Consider the following 17,422-nt stretch of genomic DNA (forward strand, 5'->3'; position numbering starts at 1 on the left):
ACTTGTATCTAAAACATATATATATACAAATATCAAATCATCATGTTGTACACCTGAAATTAATATAATGTTACATTCAGTTATACCTCAATTAAAAAAAAATCTCACTGGGACGCCTGGGTGGCTCAGTCAGTTAAGCATCTGCCTTTGGCTCAGGTCATGATCTCAGGGTCCTGGGATTGAGCCCTGTGTCTGGCTCCCTGCTCTGCTGGGAGTCTGCTTCTCCCTCTGCCCCCACGTGTTACCCCCTGCTCATGCTCTCTCTCTGTCTCTCAAATAAATAAATACAATCTTCAAAAAAACAAATCTTAATGAAAAGCAGAAATGCCTGTTGTAAAGCTGCAACACGCAACTTTTTAAAAATGCTCTTCCTAATATTAAATAATCTGTAGAAAAACAATATATTTTCAATCAGCTCTGTATATAGTACTGTGAAAAATAATGGTTTTATACTAACCTCAACAAGTATTTTTAAAATAAAATAATACCTTGGAAATTCTGCAAAAAACATTTGGGAAAGAAACAAAATATATTTTGAAAATAAAATAATAACATAAAATATATAAAGAACCACCACAATTAACAAAAAGAAAATAAAATTTTAAATAGGCAAAGACTTAGCCAAACATCTCACCAAAGATACACATGTATATGAAAAAACGTTCAACATCATTAGTCATCAGGAAAATACAAATTGAGACACTATTTCACACCAACTAGAATGACTCCACTCCTACCCAAAAAACAAGTTTACAAAACAAAATGTTGGCAAAGATGTGGAACAATTAGAACTCATATTCCTACAAGTAGCATATAAAATGATTCAACCACCTTGGAAAATCATTCCTCATAAAGTTAAACTATATCTAACCCTATGATCCAGCGACCTTCATTCCTAGGTATTTAAATAAAGGAAATGAAGACATATGTCCACAAAAAGACTTGTAGAAGAATATTCACAGCAGTTTCATTCATAAAAACCAAAAACTACACATCACCCAAATACCCATCAACAGTTGTATGGGTCAATATATCATGATATTTTCATACAGTGTAATACTAAGTAATAAAAAGAAACATACTACTGACATACTTAACATGAATCTATCTCAAAAACAATATTCTGAGAAGAAAACAAAGCCCAAGAACAAGTAAAACAAATCTATGGCATTAGAAATCAGAAAATGACTAAAAGGGAACCTCAGTGTGCTGTGGGGGTGAATGTAAATTGGTGCAGCTACTATGGAAAAGAGTATGGAGGTTCCTCAAAAAATTTAAAACAGAACTACCACATGATCCAGCGTTTGCACTTCTGTGTATTCATCCGAAGAAAATGAAAACACTAACTCAAAAAGATATCTGTACCCCCATGTTCGTTATAGCATTATTTATAATAGCTAAACATAGAAATAATTGAAGCTTCATCCACTGATGGATGAATGGAGAAAATGTATTATATATATATAATTAAATATTATTCAGCCATAAAAACAAAGGAAATCTTGTAACAACATGGATGGACCTTGAGGGCATTATGCTAAGTGAAATAAGTCATACAGAGAAAACAAATACTATATGATCTTATTTATATGTGGAATCTAAAAAAAAAAAAAAAAAACAACAAGTTCATAGATACAGATAACAGATCGGTGATTGCCAGAGGTGGGGGGTGAGAGAAATGGGTGACGGGGGTCAAAACGTACAAACTTCCAGTTATAAGATAAATAAGTCCTGATGATATAATATACAGCATGATGACTAGTTAATACTACTGTATTTGCATATTTTAAAGTTCTAAGAGAGTGGATCTTAACTCACAAGAAATTCTATTCAAAACACACTACGGAGTGAAAAAGCAAACCCCAAGAGAAGCAGAATATATTTGCATTACATAGAATGGACAGTGTGCATGTAGCCAGAATATTGAGACTCCTATACATTGACAAGAAAAAGTCTGGTAGAAAGATGGGTAAGAGATTTGAAAATATATTTCATAAAAGAGAAAACACAGGGGCGCCTGGGTGGCTCAGTTGGTTAAGCATCTGCCTTCAGCTCAGGTCGTGATCCCAGGATCCTGGCTGGGATCGAGTCCCACACTGGGCTCCCTACTCAGCGGGGAGCCTGCTCCTCTCTCTCCTTCTAACTCTCCACCCGACTTGTGCTCTCTCTCTCTCTCAAATGAATAAATAAAATCTTTTTTTTAAAAAGAGAGAATACACAAATGGCTAACAAATACACGAAAAGTTCAACCACATTAGCTATCAGTGAAGAGCAAATTAAAACTACAAAGTGAAATACCACTACGAGCAGAGTATAATGACTTAACTTTAAAAAACTGACAATATCAAGTATTAGTAAGTATGTGAAGAAAGTAGAACTCCCACCCGCTGTTGAAAGGAATCTAAGGTGGCAGACCTACTTTGGAAAAGTCTTTAGTGATATCTGCTATAACTGAATGTTCCACTCACAGGTATTCATCCAACAGATAGATATACCAAAGATATGAAATAGCCCCAAACTGGACATAACTTAAATATCCATCAACAGAAGAGCTAAAATACTATGTATTCAAACAATGGAATTTTATCCAGCAATAAAAATGAACACACTACTTTTACACATAACAATAAAATAATGCTGACTGAGAGAAGCCAGACATACATACTGATTCCATTTGTGTAAGGTTACAATCAGGCAAAACTCATCTGTAATGTTGGAAGTAAGCGTAATGGTCACACAGGCAGAAGAACTGGGTAGTGAATGGAAGGAGTACAAGGGAGGCTTCTGGATGCTGCTAATTGTTCTATTTCCTGATTTGCAATGTGGTTACAGGGGTATGTTCACTTAGTGAAAATTGACTGAGCCAACCTCTCAAGCCACCCACTCCAGCTCATTGTATTCTACCCACACTAGCCTTCTTTCTGGGCTTCAGAAATGGTGCACGTTCCCATCTCGGGACCTCCGCGTGCCTGCTACCCAGGACACAATTCAGACCACCAGCACAGATTCCTTCCACCCTCGAGGTTCTGACTCTCTTTCAAGAAGCCCTCCTTGGCCAAAGTGCTCTCCCATCCCCTGTAATCACCCCCCTCCCCTACTGCTAGTCTCCACTGTTCATACTGCTGTCAGAAATGATCTCGTCTATAAACTTACACGCTTGTTCATTGTCTGCTCCTTCCACTAGAGATATTACACCTGTGAGTAAAGCACCGTGTCTGGCATGTTCCCTGCTGCCACCCCAGGCCCAGGAGCACGGCCTGACAGAGAGTGCACATCTAATAAATCTCTGTCAGATGAATGAATGTCACAAATGCACTAAGCAATGTCTTCTGCTACGGGGTACATTTTTCTTTCCTTGGAAAGGAAAAAAAAACAAGAGGAGAAGAGAACAAGGGAGAAGCATACACAGTCAAGTAAAGCACAATAGAACCTCTGGTACCACTCAAAGCATAAAGCAGATTAAACCCCTACCTTGGTGGAGGTGATCTAATAAAGCCTAGGAAATGATGCAGGCATTTTCCCAATGCTAGCTCCATGAGAAATACTGCAAAACATGGAAGGTCTAGTGCCTCAAAGACTGCCTTCAGGAAGGTTCTGACCTAAGCATTAATGACTTATTCTAGGCCTGATCTTAATTGAATAACTTCAATTAATGACTGATTTTAATGCTTCAGTTATGCAAGGAAGTCATTTCTGCACCTCAGTTCTTACAGAAAAATACTTAGAAAACTATAATATGGGGCGCCTGGGTGGCTCAGTTGGTTAAGCAACTGCCTTCGGCTCAGGTCATGATCCTGGAGTCCCGGGATCGAGTCCCGCGTCGGGCTCCCTGCTCAGCGGGGAGTCTGCTTCTCCCGCTGACCCTCTTCCCTCTCATGTGCTCTCTATCTCTCATTCTCTCTCTCTCTCAAATAAATAAATAAAATCTTTAAAAAAAAAAAAAAAAAAAAAAAAAAAGAAAACTATAATATGGACTCACACCAAAGGAAATATCCTGAGTTTCCTAGCTGAAATGAAATGGAAAAAAAAAACCAAACACCTTTTTTCAGTGTAGAGTGCCTTTTTGCCTCATAACCTAATTTCTTCTGTTAAAAAATTTTGAGATGTGGCAGAGAGAAGAGGCATAGTAGGGAGGGAGGTAGGGGGCATGTACAGGCATGAGGTGGGAGGGTTGTGGTATTGGACACCCCGAGAGAACACGAGGTACAATTCTCAGCTACATCCCCTCACTCTGGGAGCCACACCTAGCAGAGTGCTGGGAGCAAGGTGAGTATTCAGTAGGTACCTAATGAATGCACATTCTTCCCAACAACGGTTTTAAGAGATTGATGGATCTTCTTAAAGAAGCAGGTTTAGTAGCGTCTTGGTTTCTGTTTCCTAATCCTAATTTACTTAACTTTAGAGAGCAGTTAGTACAACAAGCCCCTGGCAGATATACAGCACCAAGCTCCAGGCTCTAGGCACTCATAAAGCAGAGGAAACACTCACTGAGAATCTGATAAAGAATAAATCTCTATAATAATAGAATTACTTTATTTGTATCTCATAGGCCAACCCTAGGAACCTCTGCCTTCTTAATGATCCCGTTCTTGGTATTTTTTCTTGTGTATTCATTACACTTCTATTTCATTCTTTGAAGCAAAGATATAAATTCACATTTCCAGCACTGTGTTCTTATCTCCTCCCCCCTCCCACAACCCCTGGGGCCGGCAGCTGAAGTAGTTCCTCAGCTTCTGAGGATTCTTCAAATCCTTTTAACCATTTCAGATGCTTATGACTTACTTAGAGCATCTTTTCTGTGAAAGTCACAATCATTTGTTTCTCACCCAATAGAAAGAGACTTAAACGGGAAAAGAAATTAATTATATAAAAAAGAATGCTATTCAAGATACAGCTATCACAGCATAAAAAGAAAAAAGTAAAATTTCTTAATAAGATATCATTGGTAATATTTTAGAGCTGGACCTAAACCAGCTAATGTTAATTTCATCTCCTCATTTTATTAATGGATAAATCAGTGGTAATTTCTAAAATTTTGAAAGGATTGTTCTTTTAGGAGTTAAATCTCTCCACCTTATGGGCTGGGGTTTGACAAATAGTTCATGCATATGCAAATGAATGGAATGAATGAATGAATGAATGAATTTATAAGTATTCTTCCAAATAATGGTCATAAAACCATTTAGTGGCATGGCCAGGACTAAAACCCAGTTCTCTTTTTTCTTCCTTGGTAACTCGTAAGTTGCAGCTACTTTAGCAGTTTAGTTCATTGTCAGGAAAGCAGCAATGTCACCCAAATCACTGACGGACCTTAGTTGTGGTTTTTTTCATTCTGCTTTTAGACACGCAAACAAAAGAAAAGAATGAAAAGTGTCAAGTAGGATGACATAAGAAAATTGCACTGTAGCCAGATCACACATAGAAAATGACAGAAAAAAGGTAGGCAGAGATGGCTCTGTGATTTTCTTCTCTCACCTGATCTGAGAGATAAAAAAGGTACAAAGTTAGAATGCATTAGCTGTCAAATCAACAATATTCCATTAGAGGCACAGACTTCTCTCACAGTGCAGCCATTTTATGAGCACAGGCTTGACACAGTCCACAGCCAGGAGAACACGAGGTAGAAATGATCAGAACCAAGGACATAATATGGTAACGGAGGCCATATACTTACTCTTCCAGGAAGTGCTGCTGGGGTCCTATAATGGAGCCTGGCCGGCATATTCTGATCCAAGCAATTATTTCAGCGTGTGTAAACCTGTAGTGTTTCATGACATAACAGGCTATCAATGTCCCTGTTCTTCCAAGACCAGCTGCAAGAAAAGGAAACAGACCAAGAAAGACAAAATATAGCAAAGGTACCCACAAAAATCCCGAAATCAAACCCTGCCCAGAAACTGCAATGGTTTCAAGTATAATGCAAGTGTTGTAAACCCAGACAATAACGTAATGCTTTTCTACATGATGTGGGGTTAAAAGATAATTCTAACTCAAGAAATCTTCTAAAAATAGATCATAGAATTAAAATAAGCCTATGTAAGAACATATACAAATCAGAGCAAAGGTCTTGAAAAACGATCAAGTTCAACCCCCAGGGGCCTTTGGGAATGGCCATCATTGTGGATATTGTTAAAGCAATGGGGTTTCCATGACAAGCACTTACAAAATATCACCTGTCAGGTGTCTTCACCCTCCCCACCCTGGACCCCAGCCCAGGCTGAGATGAATCTATAGTTAATAGTTTGTCTGTGTGACCTCTGAGTCAGCCATGTAACTGATTATATTATCATGGCCCACTTATATCTTGTTTAAATGATTAGGGTGGCTTTTTTTTTTAACTTATTGCAGAATAAGGAATCATAGAATCAAAGTTGGAAGACACCATAGATGTCACCAAGCCTCATCAACTCCCTAGCCCACAACTGTTTCAAAACTACCTTTATCAGATGGTCGTCTGACCTCCCTGCCACTCCATCAGACCCCAGGATTTCATGATTTCCTCAGTCAGTAGGTATGGATGGAGCACCTACGACCTGCCAGGTACTGTGCTAGGAGCTGGGGGCACAGTGACAAATAAAAGAGATATGGTCCCTGCCCTTGGGAGAGTACACAGTCCACTGAGGAACAACAAAGCAAACAGAAGTGCTCAAATTTCATTTCCCCAGGCTCCTTCATTTTCTAAGAACTTTGGTGTTAGCTTATGTTCTTTATGTTGAATGCACTCTCTGTTACATAAGATTAAGTAATACAGTTAGAAATGACTTTCAAAAAAATGACTTTCAGTGAAATACTGGTTATTGTGGTGAGCTCTGATTTCTTCAAAGTGTTTTTAACAATTGCTGTATTTTTTCCCTCTCTCCAAATAAATAATAGTGATAGGACTTGATTTGCATTTTAGCCAATCTTTTTGAAAAAATACACACTGATTTCCTCCTTTTGCAAAAATATTCAAAAACTTTATATCAAGCCACAGGTTCTTAATAGTGGTGGTTGTTCACATACCAGAACGACGGAGGCCCAAAGATACCAACCAACCGACTCATATAACAAGTGAGTATGGAATTCAGGACTAAAATTCCTCCATCGTCCTGATTCTCATCCCAGAATTCTTTCCACTCTTGGCTCGCATCCTGTCACTCATCTTACAGGTACTGATTGAGACCAACTGTGTACAAGCCACCGTGAAAGATCTGAAAACAGAAATATGAAGACAAGCAGGATGCCTGCCCTCAAGAAGTATATAGGACTGAACCAATAATGCTCATTTACAAGCATTTTCTAAATCTTTCCATATCTGGCTTCTTGGTGTTAGATTCAGTACTATAAATTTTTATTTACGTACCACCCATGAGCAAAGCAGTATGCAGTTATTTTTCCACTACTTAAAATCTGTTTGTATCATATACACTTTTTTTTTTTAAGATTTTATTTATTTATTTGTCAGAGGGGGAGTGCGCGAACACAACTAGGGGGAGCGGCAGGCAGAGGGAGAAGCAGGCTCCCTGCTGAGCAAGGAGCCAATACAGGACTCGATCCCAGGACCCTGGGATCATGACCTGAGCCAAAAGCAGACGCTAACGCACTGAGCCACTCAGATGTCCCTACACTTTTTCTTATAGAAGAATAAAGTGGCTCTGGGGTGCCTGGGTGGCTCAGTCAATTGAGCATCCGGCTCAGGTTATGATCTCATGGGTCATGAGATTGAGCCCCATGTCGGGCTCCATGCTCAGCGGGGAGTCTGCTTGAAGAGTCTCTCCCTCTGCCCCTCTGCCCACTTGCACTCACACACTCTCTCTCCCTCAAAAAAATAAATCTTTAAAAAAGAAAAGAAAAAAAAAGTAGCTCTGTCTTTAGACATTAAATTCAGCTAGTCAAATGCTTATTCAAGATTCTCAGGACAGGGTTCTGCTCATAGGATAAGGATATAAGCAAGTATAGGATATAATTTTTTACCATGATGAGTATCAGAGCAGTTGCAGAATATCAAGCCGGAAACAATAACAAAGAAATGGGAAAGATAACAACAACAAAGAAACTGGGCTCTCAGACAAAGTGGGGGACGCTGTGTGAGCCTCTGGTGTCTTCAAAGAATGTGTCATTGCTAACACGGACTTTAGCAGACTCTAAAGAATAGGAAGGTCACAGAATATTTTCAGCAAAGGGTGTGATGAATGAAAGCTTGGCTGAAGAATGTGTCAGTGTGTGTCGAGTGCAGAATAAGGTCGGATGGGCAGAAAAGGCCAGAAAATAGAGCACCTCTGAGTCAAGTGGAAGGGCCCAAGCTTAGGTGAAATAGATTCCAAGTTGTGGGCCAAAAACATAAAGGACCGCTGAGTTATCATTAGGAGTCTCCAGAACCAGGTCCACCGTGCTCTGAGTACCGGTTAAGTCACATCTCCTGGGTGTATGTATTATTATTACTCCTCAAATACATGTAGATGATGCTTTGATGAACAAAATTCAAGTCATTTTAAAAGTATTACAGAATTCGTGATATTATCAATAGCTAATAAACATACAACTGCTATTATGTAAAAAAAATCTGTATTTTTTCCTTCAACCAATGTAAAGGGCAAAATAAAGTTGCCATGTATTTGGGGGCAAGAAAGTACTGTGATAAAAGGAGATGCTCAGGAAGCAGCACACAGACAATGTTGGAAAGTACAGAGTGGGGAGCCAGGGAACAGCTAGGAGGCTGGGGCAGGAGGGTGAGGTGGGCAGGAGGGCGAGGTGGCCGGGAGGGGCACAGATGGGGCTGGATGGACCTTGATGATAAAAAGGAGGAGCTGAATTAGAAAGACATTTGGACTGGGTCACAGGGAAAGTCAAAGATGACTGGTATTTCTGGCCTGGAAAACTGGTCCAAGGTCAATTTCATCCGTGAAAACATTCAGTTAGAAAAGGAAACGGGAAAGTTGACAGCTTTGTTTTTAATATGCTTAAGCATCTTCCCCCCCCCCCCCCCCGGGCGCCTGGGGGGCTTCAGTGTTGAAGTGTTTCCCTCCACCCCAGGTCTTAACCCCAGGGGCCTGGCACCAACCCCCCCCCCCCCCCCCCGTCAGGCTCCCTGCTCTGTGGGAAGCCTGCTTCTCCCTCTCCCACTCCCCCAGCTTGTGTTCCCTCTCTCACTGTCTCTCTCTCGTTCTGTCAAATAAATAAATAAATAATCTTAAAAAAAAAAAAAGAATATTTTCCCCCAAAAGAGGAGCCCTTTTGTAAGCTTTGCTGGTCAAATAATAAAGAGTATCTTCTCTAATCTCTCCAGTACTTCGAAATACACAGTGTCTCCCCAAATCTAAGATACCATCAAGTCGCCTAACAGTGTGATATGCACCATTATTTAAATTCCACCTAAGTAAGAAAAAATTAAACTATGACATGCTACCCATTTTCAGATCCATCCTAGTTCCATAAATGTGAAAGTGTGAAAAAGCGGTCTCTAAATCAGTGTTTCTCAATCATTTTTCCTTATCGCCTCCTCTAAGAGCCTCTTTAAGACATTTTTCCTGATTGTCTCCTATGAAATGTTACTGCCACAGTATACTGCATATCTCTATGTACAGTACGTAAATCTGTGCTTTACACAGAAAAAGAATGGTTCCTCCCCACCCCACCCCCTGCAAAAAAAAAAAAAAAAAAATTTCTCCCTCCTTGGAGGCAATAAAGGCAGGTTGAAAATACACATCAAAATGCAAATGAGGGGCACCTGGCAGGCTCAGTTGGAGGAACATGTGACTCTTGATGTCGGGATTATGAGTTTGATCCCCACACTGGTGTAGAGATTACTTAAAAATACAACCTTTATTAAAAAATGCAAATAAAATTACAATCAAGCTCATGTTTACAGATGCTTGACATTCCCTTCCCATTAAGCCTTCCTTTTTAAAAATTATCTTTACAATGTTTTATTAGATGAGTGTGTGTGTGTGTGTGTGTGTGTGTGTGTGTGTGTGTGTAGCCTGTTTCCATCTGAAGTACATTTTGCCCCAGATCAAACATCAACATTCTTTAGAAAAGAGTAAAATTTCATTGTGGTCTCAGTGGGGCTCTTCCTTTAACATTAGAGTGAAGGCAATTTGCCTTTCTGTTTCTGTCCAGAGCAGATACTCTTTGCCTCTGCAGCATTGTGAACTCTCAGACATCTGACAAGACTATAGGTAATCCTGTGGATAAAACACAGCGGAAACAGCCTGCTGTAGGAACCTCAGCAGGAACCTGCAATGAGCAAAGACTTTCTGGGGTCCCTCCTTGGAGTCTCCTCTCTGGAGAGGAGATGGTCTTTCTAGAGGCAGCCCTACCTCTCACTGCTCCCCTCCCTGTGCAAAGAAGGGGCTGTCCCATTCCCTAGGCTAGGCTCCTAGTCACACACACTCACAACCAAAAAAGGTGATGCAGAAAATTTTCAAATTTCTCTGAAACTAAAGTTGCTTCCCCTTTTAAAAAGAGTCTATAATTTAGATCTATAAAAAGAACGTACTTAGCACTCAATAGTTAGGAGCTCTTACCACAATTCAACAGAATAGGAACATTTCACTAAGTTTCTATAAAAACTTTAACAAATTTCTTAAAGCATTCATAATTAAAGGGCTCCCTGACACAGCAAGACAAGACGTTGAAAAGTACTCTATTTATACCAAGTTAAATGCTGATTCCCTTGTAGTTCCGGGCATTTTCTGAAATCCTACAGAATATCAACAATCACATACCAGAACATCACAGTGTTCCCATTTTTTTAAATTATTATTTGTGCTAGAAATTTTCAAAAACAAATCATAGTCATCTCTTTTATCAACCAGAAGGTGAACTATAGACACTGGATCATTGGTAAGATTTCACACATTCCCAGCAAATCAATTTCTAGTTTGTCTCTCTATCTAGCACTTTATGTTGAGGCACGACATCTTCATTCCCTTTCCAGCAGCTACTGAAGTTCATGTGACATAGGATAAGGTTCTCTCTCCCTCCTCCTTGTACTTCAGTTAAAATGCTCAGTGATGCTTCAATTCCCAGAAAATTAAACTGACTTAATTAGGGCAGATGTCAAAATAATTAACAGGCCTCTAGTAGATAAGTATGCTATTAAAAGCAATACAGCTGTAATTAAACGGAAGGTGTAATCTTTATAAAGGAGTCCTACATGTGTGTACAAGTGGAAGCAAATGAAATAACATTATCCAAAAGATGTCACCACATGTGAATGTGAGCTTCCCATACAAGAACTCACCTCAGTGCTAATGGTTCTGATTTTAAATAAAAATATATAAACCTCTGCAGTATAAAATACATACACACACAACTCATACACCCATATTGTATTTTTTTAAATGTTAACATTCACAAATCTAGGATATAATACAGAGAATACCTGTAATAAGAATGTTGAACATCAGACAGTTTCATTTTTATAATTTCAGTTAGGTGAGAAATGCTATCAAGAGAGATACAGATACCCAAAAGAAAATGAAAACACTAATTCAAAAAGATATACGTACCCCTGTTTATTGCAGCATTATTTACAATAGCCAAGATATGGAAGCAACCTAAGTGTCCACCAATAGATGAATGAATAAGGAAGCATATATATATATATATATATATATATATATATATAGAGAGAGAGAGAGAGAGAGAGATGTATATATAATGTAATATTACTCATCCATAAAAAAGAATGAGATTTTGCCATTTGCAACAACATGGATGGACCTAGAAGGTATTATGCTAAGTGAAATATGTCAGATGGAAAGACAAATAACATACAATTTCACTTATATGTGGAATCTAAAAAAACAAAAAGAAAGAAAGAAAAGGGGGCGCCTGGGTGGCTCAGTCGTTAAGCGTCTGCCTTCGGCTCAGGTCATGATCTCAGGGTCCTGGGATCGAGCCCCACATCGGGCTTCCTGCTCAGCAGGAAGCCTGCTTCTCCCTCTCCTTCTCCTGCTGCTTCTCTTCCCTCTCTCTCTGTCCAATAAATAAATAAAATCTTTAAAAAAAAAAAAAAAGAAAGAAAGAAAAGGTAGAAACAGACCCATAGATACAGAGAACAAACTGGTAGTTGCCACAGTGGAAGGGAATGAAGGGAGGGACAAAATGGGTGAAGGGGAGTGGGAGGTACAGGCCTCTAGCTTTGGAATGAAAAAATCACAGGAATAAAAGGCACAGCATAGGGAATATAGTCAATGGTATTATAATAGCATCGTATGGTGACAGATGGGAGCTGCGCGTGTAGTGAGCAGAGCATAATGTATAAACTTGTCCCATCACTATGTTGTACACTTGAAACTAATATAACATTGTGAATCAACTATACTTCTGTTAAAAAGAGAAAGATACTGAGTTTTAATGACAGTTTTGCATTTCTTCTTCCATGAATTTGTCAATCCAACATATGACACACAGATAAGCTCTATGACTTGGTAACCATAAAATTAATCGACTAGGAAATAAGGCCAAATTAAGCGGAGGAAAAATATTAATTTTTGTGACACAAAAATAAACTTTGAAAAAGAGCACACAAACATCTCCTACTAAAGGTTGGTAGCTGCTATAGTCCCACTAGCTCTCAAGGTCCACTGATATTTGAAATGTGCGAAATGCTGGCTTTTTCTCGGGCCTGGGCAATCTTTAACAAAATGAGCTGGAAAGGCAAAGTCAGAGCGTAAATGAACCCCATCCAGGGCAAGCCAGCTCCCCACCAGTCCACTGTGACCTGATGAGAACTGAAAGCGCTCTCTGGATGAGAGAACAAGACACCTTCCTAGCCCGATACCCCGCCCCAACATACCCCACCACACACACACACACACCTTGGAGGGCTAGGGCATGCGCGCGCACACACACACACACACACACACACACACACCCCTTGGAGGGCTAGGGCGTCCTGCACGCCAGGGCCCTTGGAGGGCTAGGGCACACACACACACACACACACACACACGCCAGGGCCCTTGGAGGGCTAGGGCACACACACACACACGCCAGGGCCCTTGGAGGGCTAGGGCACACACACACACACACACACGCCAGGGCCCTTGGAGGGCTAGGGCACACACACACGCACACCCCTTGGAGGGCTAGGGCGTCCTGCACACCAGGGCCCTTGGAGGGCTAGGGCGCACACACACACACACACACACACACCAGGGCCCTTGGAGGGCTAGGGCACACACACACACACACACACACACACACGCCAGGGCCCTTGGAGGGCTAGGGCACGCGCACACACACACACCCCCCTTGGAGGGCTAGGGCGTCCTGCACGCCAGGGCCCCATCCAGCTAAGAAACCAGAAGAGGAGGGGTGGCGGCGGCTCGGCTGATGTGGATGGAGCCTGACACGAGGAGCCCTCATCCGAATCGCGGCCACGTGCGTCTCTCCGGGTCTCTGGCAAAACGCAGCTTCCCGTTGCCGCTCACATGTCAGCCAAGTACCTCCACCTACTCAAATCTTAAACATAGAAACAAAGGCCTACAAAATGGTATTTTAATTTCTGTCAGAACCGAAGCCATGCTTGTCTGAATAAGTCAGTTACAGCAGCACTAGGCACTTGAAGAGAACAGTACAATCCCCAACACCTACTAGGCAATTAGCATAAACTCCACAGAAACCAGTGATCAGACTCAAAATCGTGAGAGCAGCGCCACCCAGTGGCAGGATGAGATGCGTGCGAGGAACTAGCCTCCATCCCAGAGTGGCCGGAGGTATCTCCTGTCACTCCAATCAAAGACCCCAGTAAAAGACCTCCCACCAGGGCTGGAAAATCCAAAACGGAATCTGATCCTCCTCACAGTCTAACAACTAAGCTTGGAGAAAATGTTATTTCACATTTTCTGAGTAGCCAACACCAGGTTGCCAGCTAAAATGTAGAATGTATGTTCCGTGACATACTCGAAACATACTAAAAAAGTATTCATTGGTTTGTCAAAAATTCAAATTTAACCAGGCGTCCTGTATTTTTATTTACTGAATCTGGCAACTTTAGGGTCCCTGTAGTCTGAAAGACCCCTGCCTGAGGAAGTACCCACCCCTAGAGAGCAGAGATTCGTTTATATAACCAAGTCTTTACATAACCAAGTTCACGCAAAGAAACAGTTAACACATCTGCAGCAAGCAAGCTCGCCAGCGACCCCAGCATGCTGCCCTCCGCTAGCAATGGCCAGGGAAGACACTCTGCTCCGTTTTGCAAAAAAACCAGTAAGGGAAGGGGGGAGTAGAAGGCAAAATGGGGGCCCGACGGCTGGGTTCTAAAATGGGAGCATAAAATATCACATGGGAGGAGGAGGGTAGAAAGGAGATTGGCAATTCTGGAAGAAAAGGAGGGGAAAAACTGCCTCTTGACAACTGACCCTAGTCAGGGCATTCTTCCCGGCCCACAGACGGGGCCATGTGGCGATTGCCTGGCGTCAGCGAGCAGGAGCTGGGTAAGGTAAGGCCGGGGAAAAGCAGACCTCCACCAATTATCCGCATCTAAGCAAGCCTTGCCACAGGAAGGGGTTATTTAAATGGGTTTGTGTTCCAGTGTTCTCAAACAGACAAACAAAAACACTCGTGGTCTTTTTCGGCCGACTCTAGCTGGTTTGGCTCTGCATGACTGGCAGCTTTCGGCCGCGTCCCCTTCCAGAGTGGCCACCGAGGCCGCACGCACCTTTGCAGTGAACCGCGATCGCCCCGTCCGTGTTCTCGCAGATGTTCAGGAACCTCCGCACGATGTTGTCGCTGGGCGTGCTGCCGTCGATGAAGAAGAGGTCGTAGTGCTCGAAGCCCGCGTCTGTGAAGCGCTTCGCCTCGTAAATCTTTTTGTTCAGCCTCACGACTGCCGTCACGTTGTGCTTTTTGAAATAAGGAAAGTAGGCTTCAGGGGCGTGAAGAGGATAGCCTGAAGGGAAAACGGAGCTGTGAGCAAATGGCACGCGTTTCCCTGACACGCCCAGGAACGCCAGAACGCATCACGGTCAAGTTTATGAATCTCCAGAGCTTACGAGGAAAGGGCATTTCCTGAGAGAGTAAGAAAGAGGTGGAAGCACTTTCCTAAAGCAGCAGTCTGAAGAGCCACACACACACACACACACACACACACACACACACACACACACACACACACACACACACAGGAGGGGGGGAAAAAACCTTCTCTGAGTACTGGAAATCGCTCATGAAAATCCGAAACCTCTACCCATAGGATTCAAGTCCGGAAGCATACACTCCTCCTAAGCCAAAACAAAGGCATCCGGGGGCCACTCAAAGGTCAAAGGTGCCCAGGAGGCCTGCTGGCATGATTCTTTGTGCTTTTTCTTCCACTTGACAAACTTTTTTTTTTAAGATTTTATTTATTTATTTGACAGACAGCAAGAGAGGGAACACAAGCAGGGGGAGTGGGAGAGGGAGAAGCAGGCTTCCCGCCGAGCAGGGAGCCCCATGTGGGGCCGATCCCAGGACCCTGGGATCATGACCTGAGCCGAAGGCAGACGCTTAACGACTGAGCCACCCAGGCGCCCCGACAAATACTTTTCAACTACGGTTAAAGCCCTTGTGCTGGGTGATTCGTTTCACTCTACAGTGCAATCCCCCACAAAAGAGAGGAATAATTATTAAGCACCTACCACGTCTAAGTCACCATTGTATAACATTTCTTTTAATTCTCCAAACAGCCTGTTAAGGTAAGAATAGTAAACCCCATTTAACAGATGGAGAAACTAAAAAAGTTGAATAAATTTTTGTAGACATTCTCACGGGGAGAGGCACAGGGATATAGGTGGTCAGCCCCTAAACCGCCTTCCGTTTCCAGTGGATCCAGCATCGTGTGAGTATTCCCGGGAGCTACAGAGTCAGCTGGGTTACAGACATGCGACCTAGACTCAGCCAATCAACTGAGGGGACCGGCGGCGAGGCGGGGGGGGGGGGGTTGGCCACTGCAGACCTGGCCTGCAGCCCCAGGGATTCACAGGGGACTAACTTCTCAGCACCCTGATGACCACACCTGTAACGTATGCAGGGTTCACTGACGCAGGGCATACCGGGTGAGACAGTCTCATTCAGAACTCTTTCATGATGGTGGGCCCAGAGTGTATGGGTGGCATTAGCCCGCAAAGTAAACCAGCAATTTCTTCACTGTGTCCTTGGCCGTATCTTGCACTGCCTCGGACTCTGCATATGCTGGTCATTTCCTATTTTCTCTCAGCAGCAAGCCAACCCTCCCATGATGGGGCCAGGGCCTGCAGAGGGCATTTGCAGCTGGCTCGCTGTCAGTTCAAAACATGGGAGGCACGAAGCATGACTGGAGTGACCAGAAGCTTCTGGGTGGGGGCCAGGAGGCTTCAGCCGAAGAAGATAGGAGCAACCAGAGCTCCCAGCTCAGCATCGTACTCCCAGGACCAGTCTGCGGCCCAGCCACCTGGTCTCTGCTCCTCAGCCCCCAAATGCACACACCAGCTGGTGGCATTCCCTTCAGAGCTCCCAATACCAGCCTGGCTCCACTTCCAAGCCCCCAGATTCTGGTGACCTCACTTTCTACCTTTCTAAAGGCAGGAGCTCTTTCCTCCATAATATTCTGGTTTCTTCAGTGTTGCCCTTTTCCTTTTTAGCCTTCTCTGTAACAAATCCCTTGTATTAAATTCCCTCTGTTTGAAATGGTGTGGTTTCCATTTCCCTGCCTGGACCCTGCTGAGACGTTGTCTCGCTTGGATCCTGCTCATTTTCTAGGCCTCATTCTCCAGCCTTCCCTTGGAGGCTGTGAGATCCCCAGCATCATTCCAATCAATGCTTTTTTTGGTTTAATTTACCAGAGGTGGTTCTGCTGCCTGCAAACAGAACCCTAACTGGTATCCTTGGCCAAGGTCACGCAATGGTTGGAGGCAGATCTGGAAGGCAGATCAAACTACTCCACGGCCCAGATACAAGATTCTCACAGGCCATGCTGCTTCCGGGCAAACAGGTAATACAGAGCTTATTTTCAATCTTCTGTGTAGAAACAGTAACTTGTACACACACATTTAGAAAAAATGGATGCAGTTTTCTACTTGGAAAAAACAAATCTGTTTTCCTACTTAGTTCAAATTATTTTCCAGCAACAGATTTACAGCCTAAAGGAGAAAAAGGCTGTGGTTGGTGGGGGAACAAAGGCAAGAAGGAAATGTAGATAAAATTAAGTTTCCTTATAACGTGCAGCCCACTGACAAATACTTGAGACAGTCCTCCAGGAACTCCCAACTGTCTCAGTACTTTGCTTAGAGGGAAAAACAACCTGAGTTTGACAACAGCTAGGCCTCCAGCATCCTATAAGTCTTTAGCATATGAAAATCCTCTTGGAAACTTCCTTTGTCTTTACCTCCCCCAACTCCAAAGTATCTAATCAATTGCTCCTCACCATCCCGAGACAGATCTTTCTGCCCATGGGTCCTGTCCCCATGCTATAGTAAAA

The 17,422-nt window shown here is 42.6% G+C and overlaps 1 protein-coding gene across 11 annotated transcripts in view; it reads right to left on the reverse strand.

The window, feature by feature from the left end:
* CDC14A (cell division cycle 14A) overlaps positions 1 to 17,422 on the reverse strand; it is a 187,759-nt gene that overhangs the window by 59,979 nt on the left and 110,358 nt on the right. For 10 of the 11 annotated variants that reach the window (XR_012379345.1, XR_012379344.1, XR_012379343.1 and 7 more), the window contains 2 exons: positions 14,651 to 14,881; positions 5,675 to 5,813 (listed from right to left, as the gene is read on the reverse strand). Coding sequence is in view for 4 of the 11 variants with exons in the window: in XM_073896238.1 (XP_073752339.1) it covers positions 5,675 to 5,813; positions 14,651 to 14,881 (370 nt within the window). In the remaining 7 variants the exon portion in view is untranslated. The remainder of the gene's footprint in view (positions 1 to 5,674; positions 5,814 to 14,650; positions 14,882 to 17,422) is intronic. The other variant, XR_003208437.2, reaches the window with a different exon arrangement.

The sequence above is a fragment of the Callorhinus ursinus genome, unplaced genomic scaffold (assembly GCF_003265705.2).
Source record: "Callorhinus ursinus isolate GAN/ISIS: 27379988/994484 unplaced genomic scaffold, GSC_fseal_2.0 scaffold9, whole genome shotgun sequence".
Lineage (NCBI taxonomy): Eukaryota > Metazoa > Chordata > Mammalia > Carnivora > Otariidae > Callorhinus > Callorhinus ursinus.